The sequence below is a fragment of the Schistocerca gregaria genome, chromosome X (genome assembly GCF_023897955.1).
Source record: "Schistocerca gregaria isolate iqSchGreg1 chromosome X, iqSchGreg1.2, whole genome shotgun sequence".
NCBI lineage: Eukaryota > Metazoa > Arthropoda > Insecta > Orthoptera > Acrididae > Schistocerca > Schistocerca gregaria.
The window spans coordinates 187888685-187914804 of record NC_064931.1 but is presented as its reverse complement, the minus strand read 5'-3'; the positions used below and the strand labels follow the sequence as shown (position 1 = coordinate 187914804).

General features: G+C 42.0%; 1 protein-coding gene across 2 annotated transcripts in view; it reads right to left on the bottom strand.

Moving 5' to 3' along the window:
- Positions 1–26120, bottom strand: part of LOC126299141 (metaxin-2) — a 49282-nt gene that overhangs the window by 20768 nt on the left and 2394 nt on the right. For both annotated transcript variants that reach the window (XM_049990909.1, XM_049990908.1), the window contains exons 2-3: positions 21888–22055; positions 19638–19714 (exon numbers count right to left, since the gene is read on the bottom strand). In XM_049990909.1, coding sequence (XP_049846866.1) covers positions 19638–19714; positions 21888–21948 — 138 coding nt within the window. In that variant the 5' untranslated portion in view covers positions 21949–22055. The remainder of the gene's footprint in view (positions 1–19637; positions 19715–21887; positions 22056–26120) is intronic.

Here is a 26120-nt window from a genome sequence, read left to right as displayed (position 1 = left end):
ATGAGAATAATAGGTTCCATCACCTTGCAAACACAGCTGGTGAGAGAAATGGGGTGGTAGCTAGAAGGAAGGTGTTTGTCCTTACCGGGCTTAGGTACAGGTATGACAGTGGCACCTCTGCCCAGGTGTATTTGTACATACAAAACCAGAATGTGCTTGCCCGCAAGAGAAAGCTGCTGCAACATCTAAGTGTGAACATCGTCTGTCCCTGGTGTGGAGAATTGGGATGAAGTGAGAGCATGATCTAGTTCCCTCATAGTAAGGGCGGCATTGTAGCACTCACGATTCTGAGAAGAGACGGGTATCCCCTGAGCCTTCTCCACTCATTTCCAATGAGGAGCTCGAAATCTCCACAAAATAGTGGCCCAAGATGGTGGAGGTAGCAATAGGATCCACTATGACACTGTCTGCTACTGTCAGGCTGGAAATTGGGTATTGGATCTTGGTCCCAGAGAGCTGCCGGAGGTTGGCCCACATAATGGAAGAGGGAGTGGACCTGTTAAAAGCACTAGTGAATGAAATCGAGCTAGCTTTTTTGCTAACCCAGAAGAATGCGATGACACTGTGCATGCAACTGTTTATAATGAATGCAGTTTGCCATCGTAGGATGGTGATTAAAAACGTGGAGAGCATGTCTCTGCAAGTGAATTGCATTGTGGCACAGCTCAGTCCACCAAGGGATTGTGACACAGCGTGGTAAAGAGGAAGTGCAAGGAATGGAATGCTCTACAGCGGTAAGGGTAATGTTTGTAAGACATTCTACCTGGTTATCACAGTTGGGGTAATGTTTTTCATCAACGGTCACCAGGGAGGAAAGCCTCCAGTTAGACTTAGTAAGCTGTCATTTGGGTGTGCGCATAGGTGGGGTAGGAGTCAGCAAACGGAGAGCACATGGGAAATCGTCGCTCGAGTATGCGTCAGAGAGAACGGACCACTCGAGATGATGAGCAAGCTGGGCAGTGCAGGATATGTCCAAATGGGAATAAGTGTGTGTGGAGTCTGAAAGGACTGTGGGTGCTCCTGTATTAAGGCAGATGACGTAAGTTGATTGAGAAGGTCAGCCAAGAGGGCACCTCTCAGACAGGTTCTGGGAGAAACCCAAAGGGAATGGTGTGCATTAAAGTCACTGAGCAGCAGAAAGGGATGAGGTAACTCCCAAATAAGATGGAGAAAGTCTGCCCTGGTCCCATCCAATGACAGAGGGATGTAAACAGTACAAAGGGAAAAGGTCAAGAGAGGAAGGAAAAGGCGAACTGCAACAGCTTGAGGGTGGGTAGTCAGGGAGATGGGTTAACTATGAACTTCATCCGTACGAGCAGCACGGCTCCCCCATGAGACGGAATGCTGTCCTCGGGGGGACGGTCAAAACGGACCAGGAATAAATGCAAGAGCTCGAAGTGATAGTGCAGACACAGTTTTGTTTCCTGGAGGCAGAGAACATGCTGATGCTGCAATTCTTAGAGCAGCCGTAAATCCTCTTTGTTTGATCAAAGGCCACAAATGTTCCACTGGAGTATAATCGTAATGAGGAAAAGGGAGGGGGGGGGGGGGGGGGGCAAGGAGAAATGAAGGGCTGTAATCTCGGAGGCTGCTAAGTGTCAGCCTTCAAAGACTCACGGTTATAGGGTGCAGAGACTGGAGTATCCTGCTCCATGAGATCCACAGGGGCATCGCCATTCTCCGCCTGTTGATCTGTAGAGTCCAGGGAAGAAAAACGGTTGGCGGTATGCACCAGCAACATGGAGGTCGAATGGATGAGGGTATCACATGCCCACCGAAGAGAATCTCCAAGTCGGCAGAGTAGAAGACGTTTGCCTTTGTTTGACTTCTGACCCTTTTGGCAGAGAAACACTCAGATGTTTGTTGGCTGGAGGGATGTAGGAAGTCTTTGTGGGAGTATTCCTTCAGTCCTTTCTGGCCTGCCGGTTGTGTAGGAGGTGCCTTTGCCCGTGATGCGAAAGTTTGGTGACTTCTTGCACAGCTGGATGAGGAGACGGTGATACGGCCGCAGGTTTGAATTCTGCCTCGGACATGGAAGTGTGTGATGTCCTTAGGATAGTCAGGTTTAAGTAGTTCTAAGTCTAGGGGACTGATGACCTCAGATGTTAAGTCCCATAATGGTTAGAGCCATTTCATTTCAACTGGCCAATAACTTGCGAGACACAGAGTAAGGCACATTTAACCAGATCTCCTGGACAGCCCACTCATCAAGATACACGAGACAATCTCGAGAGGAGCCAGAATGATCGCCACTGCAGTTGATACAGCGGGAGGAGGAGGGGTGGACAATTGCCCTCGTGCGCATCCCTATCAAAGATTACACATCTGGATGGGTGTCGACAGGACATTTGAGTGTGGTTGAAACGATGACACTGGTAGCAGTGCATCCAGTTCAGAATGTACGGTCAGACTGTGATAACTTCATAGCCTGCTTTGATCTTGGACAGAAGCACCACTCTATCAAAAGTGAAAAAAAGAGTATGTGGGCATTAAGGATGCACCTACCTATTTCATCACCCAATGGGCTGCAATGACACCCCAATCAGATTGGTATGTTCGGATTTCTGCCTTGGTCAGATCATTGAGCAGCCTGGTGTAAATAACACCATGGGAAGAATTCAGAGTTCTATGGGCCTCGACACAAACAGAATAGCCTTGGAGAAGTGAAGCGCCAAGCAGTTGTCGAGCTTGGGAATCAGAAGTAGTCTTCAAAAGCAAAAAGCCATTGCATAAACAAGAGTAGGTTTTCACAGGGTCGGCAATTGCATGAACACTTTCAACACTTTTCTAAACAAGAAACAGATTTCTCGTTGCAATGGACTGACGATCTTTAGTACGTGAAACCAAGTTTAACTGTGGTGCAGTTGGGAGGGTCTTTGAAATGGGTGCTTCATTCCATTTACGTTTGGTAGACGCTGGCTGTGAAGACGATGATTGGCTCATTGTGAGAAAATCCCCCCCCCCCCCCCAACTCCGATTGTCAGTGTCCCCAAAGGCGCGCTCCTTCCAACAGCGCCCCCCCCCCTCTCCCCTCAGAGGGGGGCTCACTCATCTTAGGTGATTGTTGACACCTCAGGTCACAGCTCCCAAACACCTGACAGAGGGACCAATCAGCAATTTGGGAAGGTAGCAGCTCAGGCAATCACCCCTCCCTGGGTCTGGCCTGTACCAGGGGGTACGTGTGCCCCCTAACTGTCAACCTGGGGCTGGAAATTACGCATTACCCAATCACCTGTTGTGTGTCAGACACATGGGTTGACCTTCAGGAGCACACAGGAAGGAAGACGATAAAGAGGAACCTCAAACACTGAAGCGGAGGAACAACAGGAGAAGGTGAATGAAGAAAGAAAAAAAGGAATGAAAAACAGTGGTGAGAGCAGCAAACCCCCTGAGGGTGGACATTGTGATGGACGCAGATGAGCTGGCGTGGGTAACTCATTGGACTAGTGCAGGAACTTGCCATGGAGGATGCATGGGCCATGTAGTATTTACAGACCCACTGATGGAGGTGTTTACTTGTGGGCAGCAGTAAGCCAGGTGGGCTACTGTTTACACAAGAGCTCAACTATTGGAAATTGCACCTTGCAGTTCATACTGAGTTGTTGTTGCCACCAAGTACTCAGGTGACAGCCATCTGCAACTACCGTGTGCCGAGTTTATACCTATGCACGTCTCTACAAGTTTTCGGACTTAATGCTTCCTGTATATTGAGTCACACACAGAGTTTTCATTTCCTCCCAGGGTTCTAATCCCTAGTTAGTACTGAACCACCATCAGCTGTGAAGTACCCACATCAACAATGTAGTGTAGCGGGGTTGTCATGCCTGTGCAGATATTAAATTGTGTATCCAAGATCTAAAATTATTAATTAATATGCTTACATATAATTTTATGATTTTAGAAACTATGTTTCTGGCTGTTTATTGCTTCACATCAGACAACAATCAATACTACATATGAATTTTCAGTGCATCTTTGTTAACAAATTTAACTTTTGGAAAGAACAAATCCACCAAACATGAAGAAATCTTAATAGAAGCTATAAAGTACAAAATCTGAATGTCATCTTAACATGGGGCTTTAAAGCTCAACCAACATGGGCACTCGAAATGGAAAGATGAATTTCAGTTCTTAAGAGTAAAATATTTCAGCTTTGGAAGTTGAAAAGAAGACTGGAGAAGGAAAAGGAATTGGTTGTGATGGAAATTATAAATGATCACAAGTTCTTATAAAACACTGCAGCTTATCATTTCAATTTGAGTCACTGTAACTATAAATGATTCATCTAATTTATAGACAATTCAATTTATCAAATATGGGAACTGGGACCTACTTAATATATCGATTGCTATCTATGAGTTAAGCCATACTTATTATCATAATTATTCTTATGGGTTTAAACAAACTAAACATCTTGGTTATCAGCACTGGAAAGTCATGTAAAGCAATGAGAAACTGGAAAAGGAGACTTGTCAGCTCCAAGCTGTGTGACCTTGTCATTGTCATCAAAAATTTACATACTATTAGCTTAAGTCAGATGGTTAAAAGTGAGGTAAAATCCAACAAGTAAAAATTATAGATGGTCACTGTAGGACACGCTAAGAAGGATCACCATAGTCAGCACTACTAAGGCAGGGTGAGAAAATGAATAAAGTTAATCTATGCATATTATAAATTACGAATCCCCTGCTGTGTTTTTCTGTCTGTATGTTGGGGCTAATCTCAAGAACTTTGTGGGGATTTCTATTCGGTGTACACTAACAGATACACTGATTCTCCAGAAAGGTTTCTGTATATAATTTATTACTGCTAAATAATGATGAGTGTGTAATATAAGTATTTTTATATGTTCCATGTTTAACTTGCATTTGGAGTGAGAGCTCATGGTAATGATGAGAACTATGAGCTGGTAAGCTAGAGAGGAGGATGTACCTGGTAGGAAAGCAGCAAAGTAAGAGCTGCCACAGCAAAATTGGGTCAGAATCTATACAAATTATAAATTAAAGTCCACCACAATGTTTTTCTGCATGTCAAGGCTAATCTGAGGAACTGCTGTAGGGATTTTGATGCAGTTTTCACTAATACACTGATTCACGAGGACAGTTTGTGTGTATCACTACGTACTACAAACAAGTCTTATGGTCATAGATACTTAGTTCTACCTGTGTGAAATTTGGTTGGATCACTAATTTCATTACAAAATGTCTGCCTCTGTTTGTACGATCACACTGTCTGCAAGTGGAGGTAGCCAGCAAGGAACACAAACTGTCAAAATACGGCTATCATGAGATGACTAGCACAGCTGCATTGGGAGGAGTCCTCTTGACATAAAAGGAACTTGTGGGTAAGTCTAGAGTGGCCAATACGTAGTTGGCACAGTACTATGGCATCTTCCCAGGAGGCTCAGAGAGATGTGTGCCACATCCCGGTGGTCCCCTCGATTTTCATCAGCTTGTTGATGATTGCGGTGGTTGGGTGGCCTGCTATTCCACATATCAGTTTTCAAAATTTGATAACGTAGTTACAATTGCAGATTTGGTTCAGAACCAATCCCTGAGGGACCTCAGTTTACTTTGTGTATTGGTTGCTGAGGAATGAACATATGTGTATCTGGAACAGTTATAGGAATACGAAATTCTGGATAAAATGGATAAACAGCCCTTTAAGACCCACTTGTGCAGTGTAGACACAACATAATGGTGCCTGGTGATATCATACACCTTCTGCAGGACAAAAACCATGAAAGTGTTGCATACAGAAGATTCCTAATTAATCAGTGGTGGAGCAGAATGTCTGAAAGCCAATTTGAAATTGCGATAAGAGTCCTCTGCTTGCAGATACCAACAATGTTATCGGTGACCATTCTTTTGAATAATTTACACAGCTCATTCATTAGAGAGATTAGTCCACAATTAGTCATAAGGTGAGGGTCTTATCTCAGTTGAGAAACCCGCGGATGTGTTTTATGCTGTCATTGCTAAAGTGTTTATGGATTTTATTGGCTGCAGTGGCTGTGTCTTGACACACTGATAAAGTACTAAATGGAACATGGTACGACTCAAGGCCTTGTGCACAGAAGGAGAAATAGTTTCACTGTGCCAGTACTGATGTTGCCACTGAGGGAGATACCAGGAAGTATCAAGGATAGGAGGTCACCATAAATGTGGCAGAGTTTAGTCCATACATGAGATGATGGCACACTTTCGTAGATGATACATATTATTCCCAACATTCCTGCTTTCTTTCTTATTAATAACTGTGCCTTCACTCAAAGTGAATGCTATCAAATGTTCTGTAGAAGGATGGCATCTGTGTTGTTGAAGTGCCATTCAACATTGTCTGATAACAGCTATTCCTTCACAGCACCATGAAACAAGTTTCCTGTTGGGAGGGCCTGAAGAACTGGGTATTGTTGCTTCCTCAGTGTGTGTTATCATATCAACAGCATCTTGTACCACTCTTTCGATATCCTTCCCTTGACTGGTTTCAAATGTTGCTTTGGGGCTGAAAGCTTGCCAGTTTATTTCTGAAATGACCAACACGGCACATGTTACATTAGTCAGTGGTTTGGGGTACGAAAGTGGTCACTGTCATAGAGGTCACCATGGACGCATCAATGGATCAAGGATGAGATGCTTGGGCTGCAGACTGTAACATCAATGGATGAGCATATTCCATACGGACAGTATGGAAGTGCGTTGCAGCTCCAGTGTTAAGTAGGTAGACTTCCAGGTCTGAAATTAATTGTTTCACACTTGGCTTCTGTCACATGTGGTTTGACTACCCACAGAGGATTGAGGGCACTGAAGTCCCCCAGTAAAAGGATGGGTGGAATGACAGGCAGACACAACCACAACAGCTTCTAATGCAGTGATTAGTGGACCTACTCACTGAAAATATCAGTGCCCAAGTGCGTGCTGACTTCTCCATATTTCCTCTCGATGTTACCATATTTTATGGACTATAAGATGCTACTCACTATAAGACACCCCTTAATTTTTAACCAATTTTTTTTTTTTAAATAACATTTTTACCAATTTTTTTAATAGATTGTAAAGCTAGACTAAAAAAGTATCTCAGTTCACAGATCCAAACTGATCTTTAAAATCCCTGCAAATCATCTGCACTATCTTCTTTTTCTTTCTCTTCGTCATCATCTTTGTCCTCTCCATATATAAGATTGTCTTCACTGCTATCGAGAGCTTTTCTTATAACAATAATGTCTTTTCTCACTCTGAACCATGAATGTTTTATCCACTGACACTTGTAGGTCGTTTTAAAGCTCCCTTTGGTGTAAATTCATGTTGGGTTTCATTCACCATCCAGTTGTTCCATTCACTCTCACAAACAAATTAAATTGTGAACTCTTCTTCAATAAAGCAGCTTTCCTTTTCTCCCACACTCTGTTTATCCATAATTTCATATGAACTCTGTCCATCCAACACCTGTCATGTATGGGAACATCACCTGAGTATTTCAGAAGGTTTTTGGCATTGTTTTGCACTCGAAAATGATCATTAGATTAAGTTTAGTACGCAACAGTTCTGTTACTCAGCACATCAAATGTCAGAGGAGTTTCATCCATATTCGCTATATGGCTTAGTTGCACACTGGTTTTCTCTTTATGTTGTACAATAAAGCAATGCAAAGGTAATCTCTGCTGTTCATACCCTAGTAGCATTTTTTAAACATTTTGGTTTTGCTTCACATGCTAAGTCCATGATGCTCCATAAACCTATAGAACCAACCAACTCCACCCTTAAAGTCTGTTAAGTTCCACTGTAGCACTAGCTTACGAGCATGTATTTCAATCATTTTTGTAATAATCCATTTTGATGGTGTTCTTGAATCAATTTCAATATGTCATGTTCTAGTTTTGGCCTCATTTTCTTCAGTTGTTCTTTATGAGTCTGCCAATCGTTATTGGTTTTTTCTGTTGGTGGATGGCTGAAATGCCACTAAACTGCTCTGTTTCCATGTTGTTCTGCATCATTTCCAATTTATAGCCCACATCTTATGAATAGGTTTCATTTTTTCCATTACAAAACTAGCTACTAACAAAAATATTGTACTGTTACCGATAACATAAATCACTTTCAATTCAAGTTCACTGGCACCACAGAATCTAATGATGCATATTGGGCTAGACAGTGTTCTGGTGATGGTGGGGCAGGAGGGAGACAGTGTTAGTAAGCTTGTGAATCCTCACAGCGCATGTTCATCGCATCAGTGCACTGCTACTGTCAGTTGAATCCAATGTTGCCATATAGAGATGGCTATTCCACAGCATTGAATATATGGTCTTTTTGAGACTGGCAGGAATTTTAAATTAAACACTGGACTTTTTATATTAATTTTGAGTATAAGATGCACCAGAATTTTGGAGGCAATTTCTTGAAGAAAAAAGTGCATCTTATAGTCCGTAAAATATGGCAACATGGTTTTTTCCAATATGATTTGTAATTTTTAGTAGTAGTGAGCTGGGTTTCTGAGAACCATTCCTCTTGAAGTGCTAGACCAACTGCAGAGTAACTAGGTGTTTGGACATGTGACAGTTCCATTGAAGGAACATTATATTGAGAGCTGAGAAAGCAGGTAAGGGGAAACAGGAGTTCAAATTACTTTGATGATGAGTGGTATTCCATCAGTATGTGATTCTTCATCAGCATGACCTTGGGGAGAGAGGGGTGGGGGTCCAGATCGATCAGAGCACCAGAATTCAAATAAACTTTCTATTTTTTCTTGTGCTGGTGAAGTTTCAGCTTCTGTGAGGATTTTCCTGTCTTGATTTCTAGGACAGAAGAGGAACATTTTTTTCCTATGAACTGCAGCCCACGACTCATTCAGCCATTGGTTGGTGGTAGACTGCTAGTCTGTTTCATGCTTGGAGAAGGGTGCCTTGGCAGATGTCCTATGCACTGGTAATGCCCAAGAAGGATGAGGCATCTCCAGATGTAATTGTGGGGTGGTTAGCACCGATACTGTGGGTTCGGGAGTCGAAGGAGCCGATTTCCCCTCGCTTAATTGAAAAATAGGCATTGACATATGGGTATTTCTCCTTGCCTGACTCTCATCCCATGGTGTGGACAAGATGGAAACACAACATGGGATTGTAAGTTTATGCATTAAAATATTGCTTTCTATCTGCAGAGACAGACATATTGGCATGGCCACCAGCACAGGTGAGTTTGATCCATTCCACAGTGTATTGCCCACCCTGATGGCACTTGCTGAGAGCAGAGGCTCTTCCTGTGGGCACCATGCCTCTCACAGCAGAAAGGGATTGTTTCACAATTCGCGTTAATCCGCTTTTCTAATAAAAATTACACGCGCATTACTGCTATTAATGCTGCTGTGGGCCATTTACTACAGATCTTGATGTACTGAAGATCATTGTAGCTCATGATTGGTATTATCTCTGGTTGATTCCCGTATTTGTCACCAGCAACTGTCACCTTGTGTTTACTTTTTGCTGCCACAATTTTTATTTTGTACATGACACTTACTGCCTTGTGAGAACACTATTACGTTCTGACAGCACTCTGGACACATCATCTGATTTAATCAAAGAATTCAAGCTCCAGCAGAAACTAACAGAGGACATCCGGAATCGCTGGAGCAATACTGCTACTCAGGAACTTTCAAGTTCAGAATGTCAGTAGAAGACACAGGATCAGAATCAGTGACATTGTCCTTCTCCAAGAAGATGTGGAAAAGGACGAGGTTAAATGACTTACAAAATTGTTTGAGACATCTTATCATGTTGTTATTCTCTCTTCTCCAGAGGGAGAGAGTACCAGGCCAATCCAACAGCTTATACTATTGGAGGTAGTCCAGGTGAGGAGGAAGCCACAGTCAAGTAGAATTATGTATTATAATATTGTTGTAGGATTCTTTTTCTCTTTGGTGTAAATACATCTTCTTCTTGTGAAAACAAGTGGCATGTCTTACTTATTTAATATGAAGCTATACCAAAAACACCACCACGAAATGAGCTACCTGCCATAGTAACCACTGCACAGAGTCCCAATGCCCCAGAATGGACAGGCGTCAACCCCTTGGCATACATAGGGAGGCTACAGCTTAAGGGTCAGCAGTGGGATCTGTGCTCTGTCAGTATGATGGTACATGATAACCCCTCCATCACAGATTGGCTACCATGCTGGATTTCAGTTGTTATCATAAGTTAACTCTCATAGTACATGCAGATCACAGCACAGGGTGGATAGATGAACCATTGTGTTCTTCCCCAAACAGGCTGCACTTCTGTGATATTTAGAAAAATAGAGGTCAAAACCTAAAAGGCGACCATAAGTAAGCAAGCCAAAAAGGTTGGAGAAGAGATTGTGAAATGAGCTTAAACTAAAAGGTGTACAAATAATAGTGAAACTGTCAACGTAAAAGCTTGAGTTGGTATGAGACTACACTCCTGGAAATGGAAAAAAGAACACATTGACACCGGTGTGTCAGACCCACCATACTTGCTCCGGACACTGCGAGAGGGCTGTACAAGCAATGATCACACGCACGGCACAGCGGACACACCAGGAACTGCGGTGTTGGCCGTCGAATGGCACTAGCTGCGCAGCATTTGTGCACCTTTGCCATGGAGCTCCATCGCAGTCTTTAACACTGGTAGCATGCCGCGACAGCGTGGACGTGAACCGTATGTGCAGTTGACGGACTTTGAGCGAGGGCGTATAGTGGGCATGCGGTAGGCCGGGTGGACATAGCGCCGAATTGCTCAACACGTGGGGCGTGAGGTCTCCACAGTACATCGATGTTGTCGCCAATGGTCGGCGGAAGGTGCACGTGCCCGTCGACCTGGGACCGAACCGCAGTGACGCACGGATGCACACCAAGACCGTAGGATCCTGCGCAGTGCCGTAGGGGACCGCACCGCCGCTTCCCAGCAAATTAGGGACACTGTTACTCCTGGGGTATCAGCGAGGACCATTCGCAACCGTCTCCATGAAGCTTGGCTACGGTCCCGCACACCGTTAGGCCGTCTTCCGCTCACGCCCCAACATCGTGCAGCCCACCTCCAGTGGTGTCGCAACAGGCGTGAATGGAGGGACGAATGGAGACGTGTCGTCTTCAGCGATGAGAGTCGCTTCTGCCTTGGTGCCAATGATGGTCGTATGCGTGTTTGGCGCCGTGCAGGTGAGCGCCACAATCAGGACTGCATACGACCGAGGCACACAGGGCCAACACCCGGCATCATGGTGTGGGGAGCGATCTCCTACACTGGACGTACAACTCTGGTGATCGTCGAGGGGACACTGAATAGTGCACGGTACATCCAAACCGTCATCGAACCCATCGTTCTACCATTCCTAGACCGGCAAGGCAACTTGCTGTTCCAACAGGACAATGCACGTCCGCATGTATCCCGTGCCACCCAACGTGCTCTAGAAGGTGTAAGTCAACTACCCTGGCCAGCAAGATGTCCGGATCTGTCCCCCATTGAGCATGTTTGGGACTGGATGAAGCGTCGTCTCACGCGGTCTGCACGTCCAGCACAAACGCTGGTCCAACTGAGGCGCCAGGTGGAAATGGCATGGCAAGCCGTTCCACAGGACTACATCCAGCATCTCTACAATCGTCTCCATGGGAGAATAGCAGCCTGCATTGCTGCGAAAGGTGGATATACACTGTACTAGTGCCGACATTGTGCATGCTCTGTTGCCTGTGTCTATGTGCCTGTGGTTCTGTCAGTGTGATCATGCGATGTATCTGACCCCAGGAATGTGTCAATAAAGTTTCCCCCTTCCTGGGACAATGAATTCACGGTGTTCTTATTTCAATTTCCAGGAGTGTATTTTTAGTCACTCCACATGACAGACAAGGAATTATGACATGTTGAAGTTAGGCCATATCTCACAGTATGGATGTTAGCAACAATTCCACATTGACTTGTACAAAATAATGTTACACATAAACACAAACACATTAGCAGCAAATACATGAAACATATCTTAAATCCTACAGCAGCAGTTTGAAAGAAATTGTAATTCCACATCGAGATAAAATCAATATAAAATTTCAAACAAAAGCTTTAAACATAAAACATCGTAATAGTAAAGGTAACACATAACACAAAGAACTTCATTTTTAATTGATCCTACAACCTTCAAAATTCTACTTCATACACTCCTGGAAATTGAAATAAGAACACCGTGAATTCATTGTCCCAGGAAGGGGAAACTTTATTGACACATTCCTGGGGTCAGATACATCACATGATCACACTGACAGAACCACAGGCACATAGACACAGGCAACAGAGCATGCCCAATGTCATCACTAGTACAGTGTATATCCACCATTCGCAGCAATGCAGGCTGCTATTCTCCCATGGAGACGATCGTAGAGATGCTGGATGTACTCCTGTGGAATGGCTTGCCATGCCATTTGCACCTGGCGCCTCAGTTGGACCAGCGTTCATGCTGGACGTGCAGACCGCGTGAGACGACACTTCATCCAGTCCCAAACATGCTCAATGGGGGACAGATCCGGAGATCTTGCTGGCCAGGGTAGTTGACTTACACCTTCTAGAGCACGTTGGGTGGCACGGGATACATGCGGACGTGCATTGTCCTGTTGGAACAGCAAGTTCCCTTGCCGGTCTAGGAATGGTAGAACGATGGGTTCGATGACGGTTTGGATGTACCATGCACTATTCAGTGTCCCCTCGACGATCACCAGAGGTGTACGTCCAGTGTAGGAGATCGCTCCCCACACCATGATGCCGTGTGTTGGCCCTGTGTGCCTCGGTCATATGCAGTCCTGATTGTGGCGCTCACCTGCACGGCGCCAAACACGCATACGACCATCATTGGCACCAAGGCAGAAGCGACTCTCATCGCTGAAGACGACACGTCTCCATTCGTCCCTCCATTCACACCTGTTGCGACACCACTGGAGGCGGGCTGCACGATGTTGGGGCGTGAGCGGAAGATGGCCTAACGGTGTGTGGGACAGTAGCCCAGCTTCATGGAGACGGTTGCGAATGGTCCTCGCCGATACCCCAGGAGCAACAGTGTCCCTAATTTGCTGGGAAGTGGCAGTGCGGTCCCCTACGGCACTGCGTAGGATCCTACAGTCTTGGCGTGCATCCGTGCGTCGCTGCGGTCCGGTCCCAGGTCGACGGGCACGTGCACCTTCCGCAGACCACTGGCGACAACATCGATGTACTGTGGAGACCTCACGCCCCACGTGTTGAGCAATTCAGCGGTACGTCCACCCAGCCTCCTGCATGCCCACTATACGCTCTCGCTCAAAGTCCGTCAACTGCACATACGGTTCACGTCCACGCTGTCGCGGTATGCTACCAGTGTTAAAGACTGCGATGGAGCTCCGTATGCCACGGCAAACTGGCTGACACTGACGGCGGCGGTGCACAAATGCTGCGCAGATAGCGCCATTCGACGGCCAACACCGCGGTTCCTGGCGTGTCCGCTGTGCCGTGCGTGTGATCATTGCTTGTACAGCCCTCTCGCAGTGTCCGGAGCAAGTATGGTGGGTCTGACACCGGTGTCAATGTGTTCTTTTTTCCATTTCCAGGAGTGTAAATTTTACAATAGTACAGTGATTGATAAGATATCTTCTGTCAGTTGCACGCATTACATGGTTCATTCATAGCTGCAGCATTGTTGGTAAATAACGAAACCTGCATTTGATGCTAGCTTTCCTATATATATGACTCATGATTTATTCTCTACCAATATACAGTTTGTTTCCTCTAAATGGTAGAGATGTGATGCAGATTCTGATTGCTTGATGGCAGAAAAGATGAATATTAAAGGCAGCGTTCAACATCCGATCAATGGTGATGAAGTCATTTGATCGAGATTGAGCAAAGATCAAGGAGGGAATTATCCACCATCATTTCAATATAACAATGCCGTACGCCATTTTGAGAACCACAGAAAACCTGAATGTGGCTGGATGGACAGGAAATTTACATCACCACCACATCAAATGGTAAACAAAGTGCCACCTTACTCAGAAAGTTGCTTCAGACACTATCATAATATCTAATCATTCAGTGGCATTACTTGTGCGGCCAGTTTTCTGGCAACCAGCTCCACATGTCCAGCAGTCACAGAAACGCATTAACAAAAGGCGCAAAATTCTTATTACTCCCTATGCATAATATTCTTATACAAAAGACACTAACAAAACAGGTATGACAAAACACCTAAAAGTGATAATCTTCCATATTTATCTTAGGTAAAAACTGTCAATACTATTCCTTGTGTTGTCTAAGCTGCCTGAAAGTAAAATAATGTGGCAGTTTATTACGTGTCTGACCCTAAAGGATTTGTGATTCAAAGGTGTCGGATTAGGAATTCATATGTTCGTGGTTTAATTGCAGTCTTATCAGCCAACTGCTGTACCAATGATACTGTTCATGTATCATTACCAATGTGAGTTAAAGCAATATGCACATCAAGTATGCTGTAGGCAGCATATTTAGTGATAAAAGTTCAGTATCAAACTTTAATGTTTGTCTGTAGTCATCATAATGGCTATGGCCGTTTCTAATGGTGATGGTGAAGGTATGGATGAAGTTTATGAAGAACTATGATAAGAATATTGAAAAAAAATATTTTGAAACAAGACCTGCCAACACCAAGACACAAACAATGTATGGTGAAAAAACTGACTGTGGTCTTTTCTGAGGAACAACCCTGCCATGCACATAAAGTGATATGGGAAACTGGATGGCCCGATGAGGACTTGAATCCTGTTCCTCCCAAATGGGAGTTCATAACCTTACAACTGGATCACTTCACTTGATACAGCTTTCAGAAGAAAAAATGAAAATATCCCATTTGTAATCGATGATGAGAGTAACTGAAAATTTAAGAAACAGGAAGAGATCAAAGGCACTACAAACCACAAATACAAAAAATCTGGATATAATCTTTGCGTGAACTGGCAAAAGCAGCATTCAATTAATCATATATTTAGAATAATCAAAGAAATGGCGTACTGAATTGCCACTACCAGCATCCATTTTCTGTTCGATGTTTAAATCAGAATTAGCATATGATGATACTATGACAAGGGCTGCTATACACACCATAAAGAGTCCACTTCTGTGGATTTCCAATATAATGATGAAATGAAATGAGGTGGCCCTCAACCACGTACCCTCGGACTCAGAGTTGAAATATTAAATGTTTTGGCTGGTTTTGTTGTCTAAGGGCTGGGATACGTAGTTGCCACATTACAGACCAAATACTGCTGAGTTTACAGTATACGATAATAATACATACATGAATCGAATGGACGAAGGTTTCTTATGAATGTAACATATAAATTTATAAATGAAAGATTGCAATTAAATAAAATCTGCAGGTATTAACTTAACGACTTTAAATGAGTAGTATGATAGTTGAAGTACTTTTGAGAATGCGGTATAGTTCTGCAAAACACTTACTGGTGTCGATGGTCCAGTAATTAAATAAAATAAAAGTTGAATAACAGGAAAACAATAGATTCCTACTGCACGTAATTAGTTCTGAACAACAACAAAGCTCGTGAGATATTCACTTCTAAACGCACACTACATCTTCACTGTAGCAGCCATGGAAATCTCACAAGTGCACAAGTCAGCACTACAAAATATTTCTATCTATGGCGACCACACACAAACTGCTCCACTCCACGCTCTAACACACATTATTAGATAGATAAACAAATTTAAATAAACATATATCAAAGAAATAGAACAAAAGGTAGGCTAGTAGCCTAATGTGTCTGTGCTTTCTAAAACACAGTAAATATTTAACCAATTTCTTCATGAATAGTATATATTGGATATAAACAAAGACATAGACGAATAAATAGATTTATAAGCATGCTGCTACTGTTTTTTCGTGCAACTGTGGAGTACTTACAGCCTGACGTGATCGATAGTAATCAGCCACTTTGACCTACAATAACTCATGTACTATTTAAGTAACATGCCTGTAATTCATACCAATTTACGTTTACACTAATAGCTTTCTAAAGACACAACGATCGACTAAACTGGATGAAGCGTTTATATTCTGGAAATCTGTTGCTGGGTGTTACTTGTATAATTTACAGTCATATACTAAACTTTAAACTAATAAAGATATTGAAAATCTGATTACACCATCAGAATTGTCATGCAAATAATAGTACTGCACATGTTTCTTTTTGAGGTATCATGATTCATCTGGCCACTATTAATTTCTATACGAACTGTGAAATGTCTGCCATGATGGTTTCACAAGTCTGCCATCTTTGGCACTCTCGGCATACGCAACTCCTTCATCGACACACAGCACTGTCCTCGTCACAGCGGAATTCCCAGACACGTGGCTGGATGGACCATGTGCTCCGGCTGTAGTGAGGCACTATGTGGATGCAACAAGCTCAGTCCTGCCGCGCAACACCAGCGGTAGCTACCAACTCTGAACTTAGAATATTTCCAGGGCGCCACAACTCACTCGTTACCTCACACACTTCCACTTATTAACATTTTGGTTTGCCAGAATGTTCAGAAGTAGCATGCTTTAGTTCATACTAGTACATATAAACCAAATTTCAAAGAATAGAGTACTCTGATTAAACACAAGGCCAATAGTGTTTACAAAATTTTTGTCGTGGTGTGGCAGCAGCATGAATTTCAAAATAAACTTGAGCTAACCCAAATTATGAACGAAACGGCATATTAAATAAATGCCTGCTTCTTTTTTTTTTTTTTGACACGAAGTAAAATTTTTAAATGCACTTTCACTCACTTATGTGCAATTTTGTAAGCATGTCTTGTACCACTCACTCAGTGCTAAGGCATCTTCTTGCACTACTTTTTTCTGTTGCACTACACACGCTCACATGGATTTTCGCACAAAGTATTGATCAACTCACATCAGTCTTTTGACCAAGTGCCTCGCAGAAATCGTGTCTGCCTCTGAATTCCGAGATCCACCGTTTATCGTGACAAATCTGTCTATAACAAAAATCAAAAGTAGAAACCCATCAACAAACCACTTCCCCAAACCAACCAGGATCCTCACTAAAGATTCACTCCAGGTGAAACAATACTTTAGAAACAAAGTCATAAGGCAAACACTGAATCAGAGTAAGCTCAAATTCCTCCAAGTTCTATTTAACTGACTTTAATAAGTCCTTCCTACCCTCATGTACTAAAAAATGTGTGCACATATAATTGCAATTTTAATACCCTTCAAATTTGACCACTAAATTCTTTGCCACACTCTCATAGAAAGCAAAAAATCAATACATATTTTACTTAAATTCATGAGTCCACTGACCTCCACACACCCTCAGTGCCTAAACTTCCCCCTTTTGCACACGCACAGTGACACAATAAAGTAAGAAATTACTAATGAATCCCCAAGTAAAACATATAAATTATCCCTCCAAAATTACTACCACTGATTACAGATTAGAACAGCTTTTCACTTCTGCCTTTTCTCTATATACAGCCTCAGATCCATCACATTTCTTACACCCAAAGGTTTTCCTGAGACAGAGTATTTTAAACTCGAATAATTTCTTAAAATCCCTGTCCACTTCGCTGGAACAGTCTTTGGTGTGTACGAGCACTTTGTCCCCCACTTTGTAGTTCACCTGTCTCTATCATCCATCATGTTGCCTTTTCCTTTCAGTGACAAACTTTTTCAGGCAGCCTGTTACTGCTTGTTCTCTTTCAACAGCCGAGTCAGCTTTTCGTGGCGGGAATTCTACCGTTTCTGTGAGTAGGAACTTTGGTTTCACCTGGTCATGACTTCCAAAGGTGAGTACCCCGTAGCCTTACTTTTTAAAACTGTTGAGTACGTCCTCAAAGGCACTCACGTACTCCACCCACTTGGAATGACGATTGCTGCCATACGTCCTACATAAATGTCCCACTTCCCACATATACCATTCACATGCATTGCTCGCTGGATGGTACGGATACGGATATGTTGCACACACTGGTCGTTCATGAATGTGTTCCAATCATTCGAAGTAAACTGTGATCAGTTGTCACACAACAGCCCTACTGGTTTTACAATATTTTCTAAATAATCCTTCTCCAATTTGGCGATTAGAGTTTTAGTATTCGCTTTCCGTATCAGATACAGTTTAATAAACTTAGAGAACACGTCCACCACAACAAAGATGTACTTCATGACGCCACACACTGTGTGGTAGTGGGCCAAAATTGTCCACAGCCAGTAACTCACCCACTTTGATATGTATAATGCTTTGCATTTCCCCCTATTGCGCTGTCATGCAGTATTTGAGCCGTTGGCAATGGCCGCATGCTGCCAGCTGCGTGCAGACCTGCCTGGCCAGGTTATTTACGTGGGCGTATTCCTCGATGATTTCGGTGCACTTTTCGGCCCCATAATGTCCATGGCTTAAGTGGACGTAGTCTATCAACTGTTCCACATACTTATTGGGAAAACATAGTCTCCATTTGTCAGTCTCTTCATCTTTCTGCCGGAATAACACTCCCTTGTGTATCTTAAAATATTTTTGTATTTTCTTGTATAGCTTGCTGTCGAAATTCACCTTAATGTGTTTCAGCTCCGGATCATTGTTTTGTGTTCGCCACATATCTTTGCACACCGCATGAATTTCGTTCTCCCCCGCTACCCCCGTCATATACCCACTCCGTCTTCAGGCCACGAGTGGCCTACCGGGACCATCCGACCGCCGTGTCATCCTCAGTGGAGGATGTGGATAGGAGAGGCATGGGGTCAGCACACCGTTCTCCTAGTCGTTATGACAGTATTCTTGACCTAAGCCGCTACTATTCAGTTGAGTAGCTCCTCAATTGGCATCATGAGGCTGAGTGCACCCTGAAAAATGGCAACAGCGCATGGCGGCCTGGATGGTCACCCATCCAAGTGCCGACCACACCCGACAGCGCTTAACTTTTCCTCCCTTCCATCATCTTCAGCTGGTAATCTGGAAAGAGCATTGGCAACACAATTTTCTGTACCCTAGATGTAATAGATTTCATATCCAAATTGCTGCATTAACATTGCCCAATGCATTAAGCGGTCGTTGAGTATCTTGCAGTCCGGCAGATAACTCAGAGCCTTGTGGTCGGACAATACTCTCACTTTTCTGCCCTCTAGATGCATATGGAATTTCTTAAATCCGAGCATGATTGAGAGCATCTCCTTCTCCGATTTGCTGTATCCCCATTCGCGCTTATTTAGCATGCGGCTGGAGAATGCCACACTACACTGTTCAATTTTTCCATCGACTAGCTTTTCCTGAAATGGCTCACAAGCTTGTAAATATGGCCATCTATAAAATATTGTTACTCTTTAATGACAAATTTATTTCGATATAAGTGGCCTGTGTCACACTTTTCTTATTTATCAGAGATTAGCTGTTTCAGCTTGCTTCTCCAAATTGAACTCCTTTCCTTTCTTTTTTTTATTCACTGGTTCCATAAAATGAATTATAGCTATTTACATCATTTACAAGAAGGTAACTGATTCACCTACACACAAATAATTTTTTTTTTATCTAGTATTATCACTTCAACTAAACATTGTAGATGAGGCAGATTATAACAGCTTATTCAATGCCAAAATTAACATAGTATTTAAAATCAGAAAAATTACCTTGCTGTTGACAAATGAAATTATAGGGTCCAATTCTGCCACAATAAATGCACCGCATTTGAGGAAGGGTACTCTACCTATTTAAAAAAAAAAAAAAAAAAAATTACCAGTAAATGTTTGTTCAAAGTTGGTTATAACATTACAGTAGTAACAACCTAAATCCAACTAGCAGACAAGTCTTCCCATGCTATATAAAGCTTGAAATATAACTGAGTAACAGAAGTATCATAGACTTGTAATAGCAAGAAAAGAATTTCTGAGAAAGACAACTTTATTAACATTGAACATAAATTTAAATGATTAAATTTCTTTTTCATGAGTATCTATCGTTGTACAGAGGTGAAACGTGGACAATAAACATTTCAGACAAGAAGAGAATGTAAACATTTGAAAAGTGGTGCTACAGAAAAATGTTCAAGATTAGACGGATTGATTGGAAAACTAATGAAGTGATACTGAAATGAATTGGGGAAAAAGAAATTCGTAGTACAACTTGATTAAAAGCACGAAAGTCACATCCTGAGGCATCAAGGAATCATAAATCTGGTAATGGAGTGTGGTATCAGGGGTAAAAATTGTAGGAAGACAGCAAAGCTTGACTACAGAAAGCAGGAGAGTTGAATTCAACCAAGATCACACCAACAACCACACAGTACACCTTCGACTCAAATGCCCCGGACCATTGTGGCCCACTGTGCTCTCCTTTCGTTTGGTCCTGGTGCTTCAGCTGGCAGCAGGGGTACCTTCCAGTTGTAGTGGTTGGCATTTTTTTGGTGGAGGATGTCGGTCTTACTCCCACTCGTGGAATAGAATGCCAGTGACAGTCACTCTCATGACTCCCACTGAACAACCCGTGGAACTGGAACTTATGCCCTCCTTTTCCGATTTACCATTGGATGAGTTCTCATGCCCGCCAAGGCATGTGGACCAGCTGTTACACCAGCCTTCACAGTCTTCCACTGTTCTGGAGGTGTCAGCTGTGTTTGCTTCGCCTACTTTTGGAGTAGACCCTCCGCTGGGGAATCCCGTGCACCCTCCAGTTTTGTAATGATGGACACAGTACAAACCTAGTCATTTTTAGTGCTATGTGGCCTTTCCAGGTGGGAGCAACTTAGTGTCATTGGGAGCAGACATCAATGTGAACACAGATGAGCTGGTGTGGGTCTTGTGGCTGAGTAGTTTCGCAAGCTGTCACAGACAGTGAGTGTACAGCACTGAATGGGCAGAGCCACAGGCGAACGTGGTTACCTGTTGGCAACAAAAGGCCAGATCCACTAGTTCTTACACTGACTTCAACTATTTCAGACCCGGACTTCACCTCGTGCTGTGCTCTGTTTCTGCATGCTTGGTTGTTCAATCACTCACATTAGTCATGTCTTGTGCTTTTATCTGTGCAAACAGTGTTTAGACTCTCTGCTCCACCATAAATTAACTCACACGTCAAGTTTTGTCCCCTCTTAGAGGATTCAGCTCCCCAGCTTTGCAATCAAGCCACTGTCAGCTACTACAGTTACATTTATTTCAACTGTAACAGTTTTGCAGCATTGTTACACACTACGCAGATGTAAAACTTGCGAAAGTTAAAAAAATATTTTTCAAAACAATGCAAATGTGACACATGATATACAACCAAAAATACAACACAAATCGCTGTGAGACATCTGTAACTTCGGATCACTTACTATCTTTTTAATCAATAGCTAAACTATTCACTGAGAGTCTTCTCACAATAACAAATTTGTTGATTACACCAATTTGCAACCAAACTGTGATCTCCTAACTAAGCCTAAGACTTGGAGCTATGCTACATATAAGCCCCTAACCACAGTCTCCATTCCAAACAAAAGTAGTAAAAACAAAATTGAAGCTGTGGTGGCAGCGACAACATTCTGAAACATTTTATCCCCAAATACAAATAATCTATAAGGAATACTAAATGATTTAAACTGCAGTGCTCAGTGACTTTTCTAATCTCCAATTGATTACCTAAAACTACATTCTTGTTTTATATGTGAAACTCATTCAGCTTCATCCTAGGAAATGTTCCCTGGCTAAAATTGCCCTTATCGGCACTTAACATATGCATTACTGTTGGAAGTCTCTTCAAGTCTTGGGCAAGATTATTTTGAGATGATGAGTGCACTGCTATGCTCAGTAAAGCAACTAGATAATTAACAATTAATTCTGAAATTCTGTAAGATTAAATTGTGCCATTATTTGCACAAACTGTGGAATCTAATGTTTTCATACCTGATGGTGACATATATTCACAGTTGCTGCGAAGCTCAACTTCATATTTGAGACCACACATGCGAAGGTAAGCCTGAACAGCTAGACAGTTTGCATTGTCTGGTAGTAGTATCTGTTCCACTTCATAAGGTTGGAATAATTTGGCATCGGATGGCCACGGCTCTCGAGCTGGAAAACAGTAACATTTAAAAAATGCTTTGCATCAAGCTGTTAATAACAAAAGGGTTAATAAACTCTTCAATACCCATACGTCCAGAAAGTTTGTAGCATTAATAACCTTTGTTCAATGGTAATTTTCACTCTTGGAAAACAAAAGCTATGTAAAATAAGATGTAAGAACGGAAAACTTAGTAAAGTTGGAGGAGGAGTATTATTTTTGTCCTGCAAACAGAAAATTAATTGGAATTTTTATAAGCAACAGCAATTAAATTGGTTGCTGTTTTGAATAGGGAATTATTTCAAACGTGAAAACTCTTTTATGATAATCACTACAAGGTCACTAGCTGCCAAGTCAGTTGGGTCGATTTAGTTAAGATATGTCCTATTATTCTGAACAAAAAATATATGTCTGAATCTAGGTGGGAAAACCATAGCAATCTGGTTTAGAATGACACCTCAAGGCTCTTTATTTTGTCACTGCAGAGAACCACCAGCCACCAATATGGACTAACAATCAAAACGCTGAGAGTAGATTGACAGTCAGTCATTCCATTACACCAGCCTTACAGCTAGCAGTTAAAAAGCAACCATGAACTTAAGATGAAGAAAACACAAGAAGCAGAGCAACATCATTCCTGAGCTGCTACTAGCAAAGACAAACATGGGCCATTCTGATTCTGAAGAAACAGGACAGCATGCAAAGAAGAACCAAGAGTTTCCCCAAACTTCTCGAAGCACAGAAAACTAATGTTTGGTAGGCCTACTACAAACATACAGATGTTAAACAAAACAAGGAAACACAAGTTACTGACAAATATCTGTGAAAGTTTCACAGCTCTTACACTTGCAAAACAAGAAACATGTTTTTCTGATTATTGTTCTTTTGATTCAGATGGATGCCATATACACAAGTAAAACCTAGAGTTAAACTCACAAGCAGTATGGTATTAATATTATGCACTGCATTCCTGGACATAGTAGTATCTCAGAATATATCTCTCTTTTCTCACCACTAAATGTGCTCAAAAGGCCTACATGTTGGTGAATACACATGCTCCTGTGAACAATTAAACTAATGAAAATAAAGTTGAGAAGTTCTGGTCACAACTTCAACCTTCATTGAAAACTTTAATGTGAAAACTGGCTGAGAAAGGGAGTACACGTAGGTTATTATGAATTTCTCTGCATACAAGAAGACAATGCATGCATGTAGAATGGTCAACCTTCAGTTAACGTCCATATGCCTTAAGAAACCCCATGAAAAATGACCACTACATTGGTCAATTCTAGTCCAAAAATATAGCTATCACTAGAAAATAATCCCCAGAAATAATGAATGTATGAGTATGCAAAAATTAAAGAGAGTCCAATCATCAACTCTTACAAATCAGAATCTGCTTCCGACCTAATCATAAAAATATTAGAAACCTAAAATACTACACAATGATCCAGAGTATGGTACTTCAATTGCAGCCATTTTATACAGTCACTTCAGACAAATATACAAACATGGGATGCACTGTTTGAGACCATTCAGTAATTAGCATGGAAACTTTGCATTACTCTTTAAAAATGAAACCACAGGTGATTGAACCAGAATATGACAGCACCCCAGAATTCCACATCCAAGTCTGGAAAAACTGGAATACCCACAAAGTCCAGAGACCTCCCTTTCATTTCAGACACATCATATCAAACAAAAAGAAATTCACAATACATTGATCACTGTCCTCCTTCAAGGGAATGTCTTTTTTTCCAAAAGTTCAGATATTTGGCTGTATTTTTTACAGAAGCAAACATCCAAAACAACCAGACAAATTAAACACGCTTACCACTTCACTTCAATGCACTGGAAGGAATCTGCAATAACGTCAAACAGAACAACACTAAATCACAGTATGACACAGTTTTTAACACACAATTCAACAAAACCTGACGTTTTAATTTCACAAAACAGGCATATGATCAGTGAAACTGAACAGTTCAAATTTCTAGGTGTTCAGATAGATAGTAAGCTGTCACGGAAAGCTCACATTCAGGATCTTGTTCAAAGACTTAATACTGCCAGTTTTACTATTCGAATGGCATCAGAAGTGAGTGATCGTTTGACACGAAAATTAGTCTATCTTGCTTATTTTCATTCGCTTATGTCATATGGTATTATATTTTGGGGTAACTCCTCCCATTCAAAAAGGATATTTTTGGCTGAGAAACAGGTGGTTCGCGCAATAAGTGGTGCAAGTTCATGAACCTCTTGTCAACCCCTGTTCGCTAATTGCGACATTCTGTAGTATTACTTCGAGACAACTGTGAAACTCCTTCAGAAAATCTGCACTTCAATAGAGCCATCCAAACCAAGACTCAATTCCACAGAAACACAATCAGATGTATAATATCTCTCTCTCTCTCTCTCTCTCTCTCTCTCTCTCTCTCTCTCTCTCTCTCTCTCTCTCTCTCTCTCGACCTCTGTGTCAATCAGTACCTAGTATCATCTTTAGTTCTTGAGCTCCACAAAATCAACCTAGTTGAAAGCCTACTTTTATTCACCTGCCTTCTATTATTTTAGTTCTTTGGCTCTGATCTGACAAGTAGGTTATGAGTGAATACAGCATAGGCAACTGGTGGAAGAGAATTGCTCTGGTAATTAATTGTGTGGGTCCATAGAGGCACCTTTTTTGTGGTGGGTGAAAAGGAACAGTTTTCCAATATACAGGTATCCCAGTTCGGTTTCATGAAGAGTACTCTAGGTCATTGGTCTCTTACTTAGCTTGCATTTCTCATGGATCTCTTGCCCAGCGCAAAGTCCCAAGTGACTGGAAAAAAAAAAAAGAGACTGCTGTATGTAAAAATGGTAAAATAGTGGTCCCGCAAATTACAGACCAGTATCCCCAACATTGGTTTGCTGCAGAATCCTTGAACATATTCTTAGTTCAAATATAGTAAATTTTCTTGAGACTAACAAGCTTATGACCAGAAATCAGCATGGTTTTAGAAAATATCACCCCCAAGGAACTGACCTTGCCATTTTCTGACACAATATACTGCGAATTATGGGTGAAGGGCAGCGGACAAATTCCATATTTTTAGATTTCCAGGAAGCATTTAACACCATGCCCCACTGAAGACAATCCAAATCATTTAAACTAAAAACAGGAGTATGGCAATATGAGGGGTTATCTCCCCTCCAATTCATTATGGTATTACATATGATAATCAAACTATGAGAGAAAAAAATCTGGAACAAATAGTGACAAAAATGAATCAATATCAAATGTCTTGTCTTTGCTGGTGCCCTAGCAGTAATTGCCGGAACCAGTACCAAATACAGACATACCACAGAAAAGCTCCACATAATTGCTATCAAAACTGGTCTCCAAATCTCTTACAAAAATGCACAGTACATGGACTCGCACTGTGAAGTCCTTGGATCCATCAAGACAAGATATGACAATATTACTCAGGTTAAACACTTCACATACCTGGGTGAAATGACTGAACACTGGCATGGCTGGCATAACCTGGATACCTACAACACGACAAGCATTCCACCAAAGCCAGACTTCACTACTATGAGACAGTCATTCTTCCACAAGCACTCAACACAGTTAAGATATCACAACAACCACCACCACCACCATTAACTATCAGTGTCAACATATTTTCAGGAGGCTGTGCCCTCAGCTTTTACATAGTTGGAAAATGTGAATGAAGGATCTTACCAACAGATCAAGATGGTAATACGAAATTTTTCTTCAATGTCACTGAGAAAGTGGAACGATAGATATTGTTGAAAGTATTTCGACTCAAGATCCAAGCAGGTATCTGGATGCAAAGATGCTCAGAAGAACTGCACTCCTTGACAATAATTTACAAGAGAAATATCTACAATTTCATGAACTTATAGTGAGTACAGATCAAAATGGAAGCCAAAAACTAAAGTACAATGGTTAGCCAACTCCCAAAACAATCTTGTAGAAGTCAAAATTAATCAATGGGTAACAATTGAAATTACAAACAAACAGAAGAGTGATTCTTATATTTTTACAAACATACAACTGATAGAAAGCCACCTTC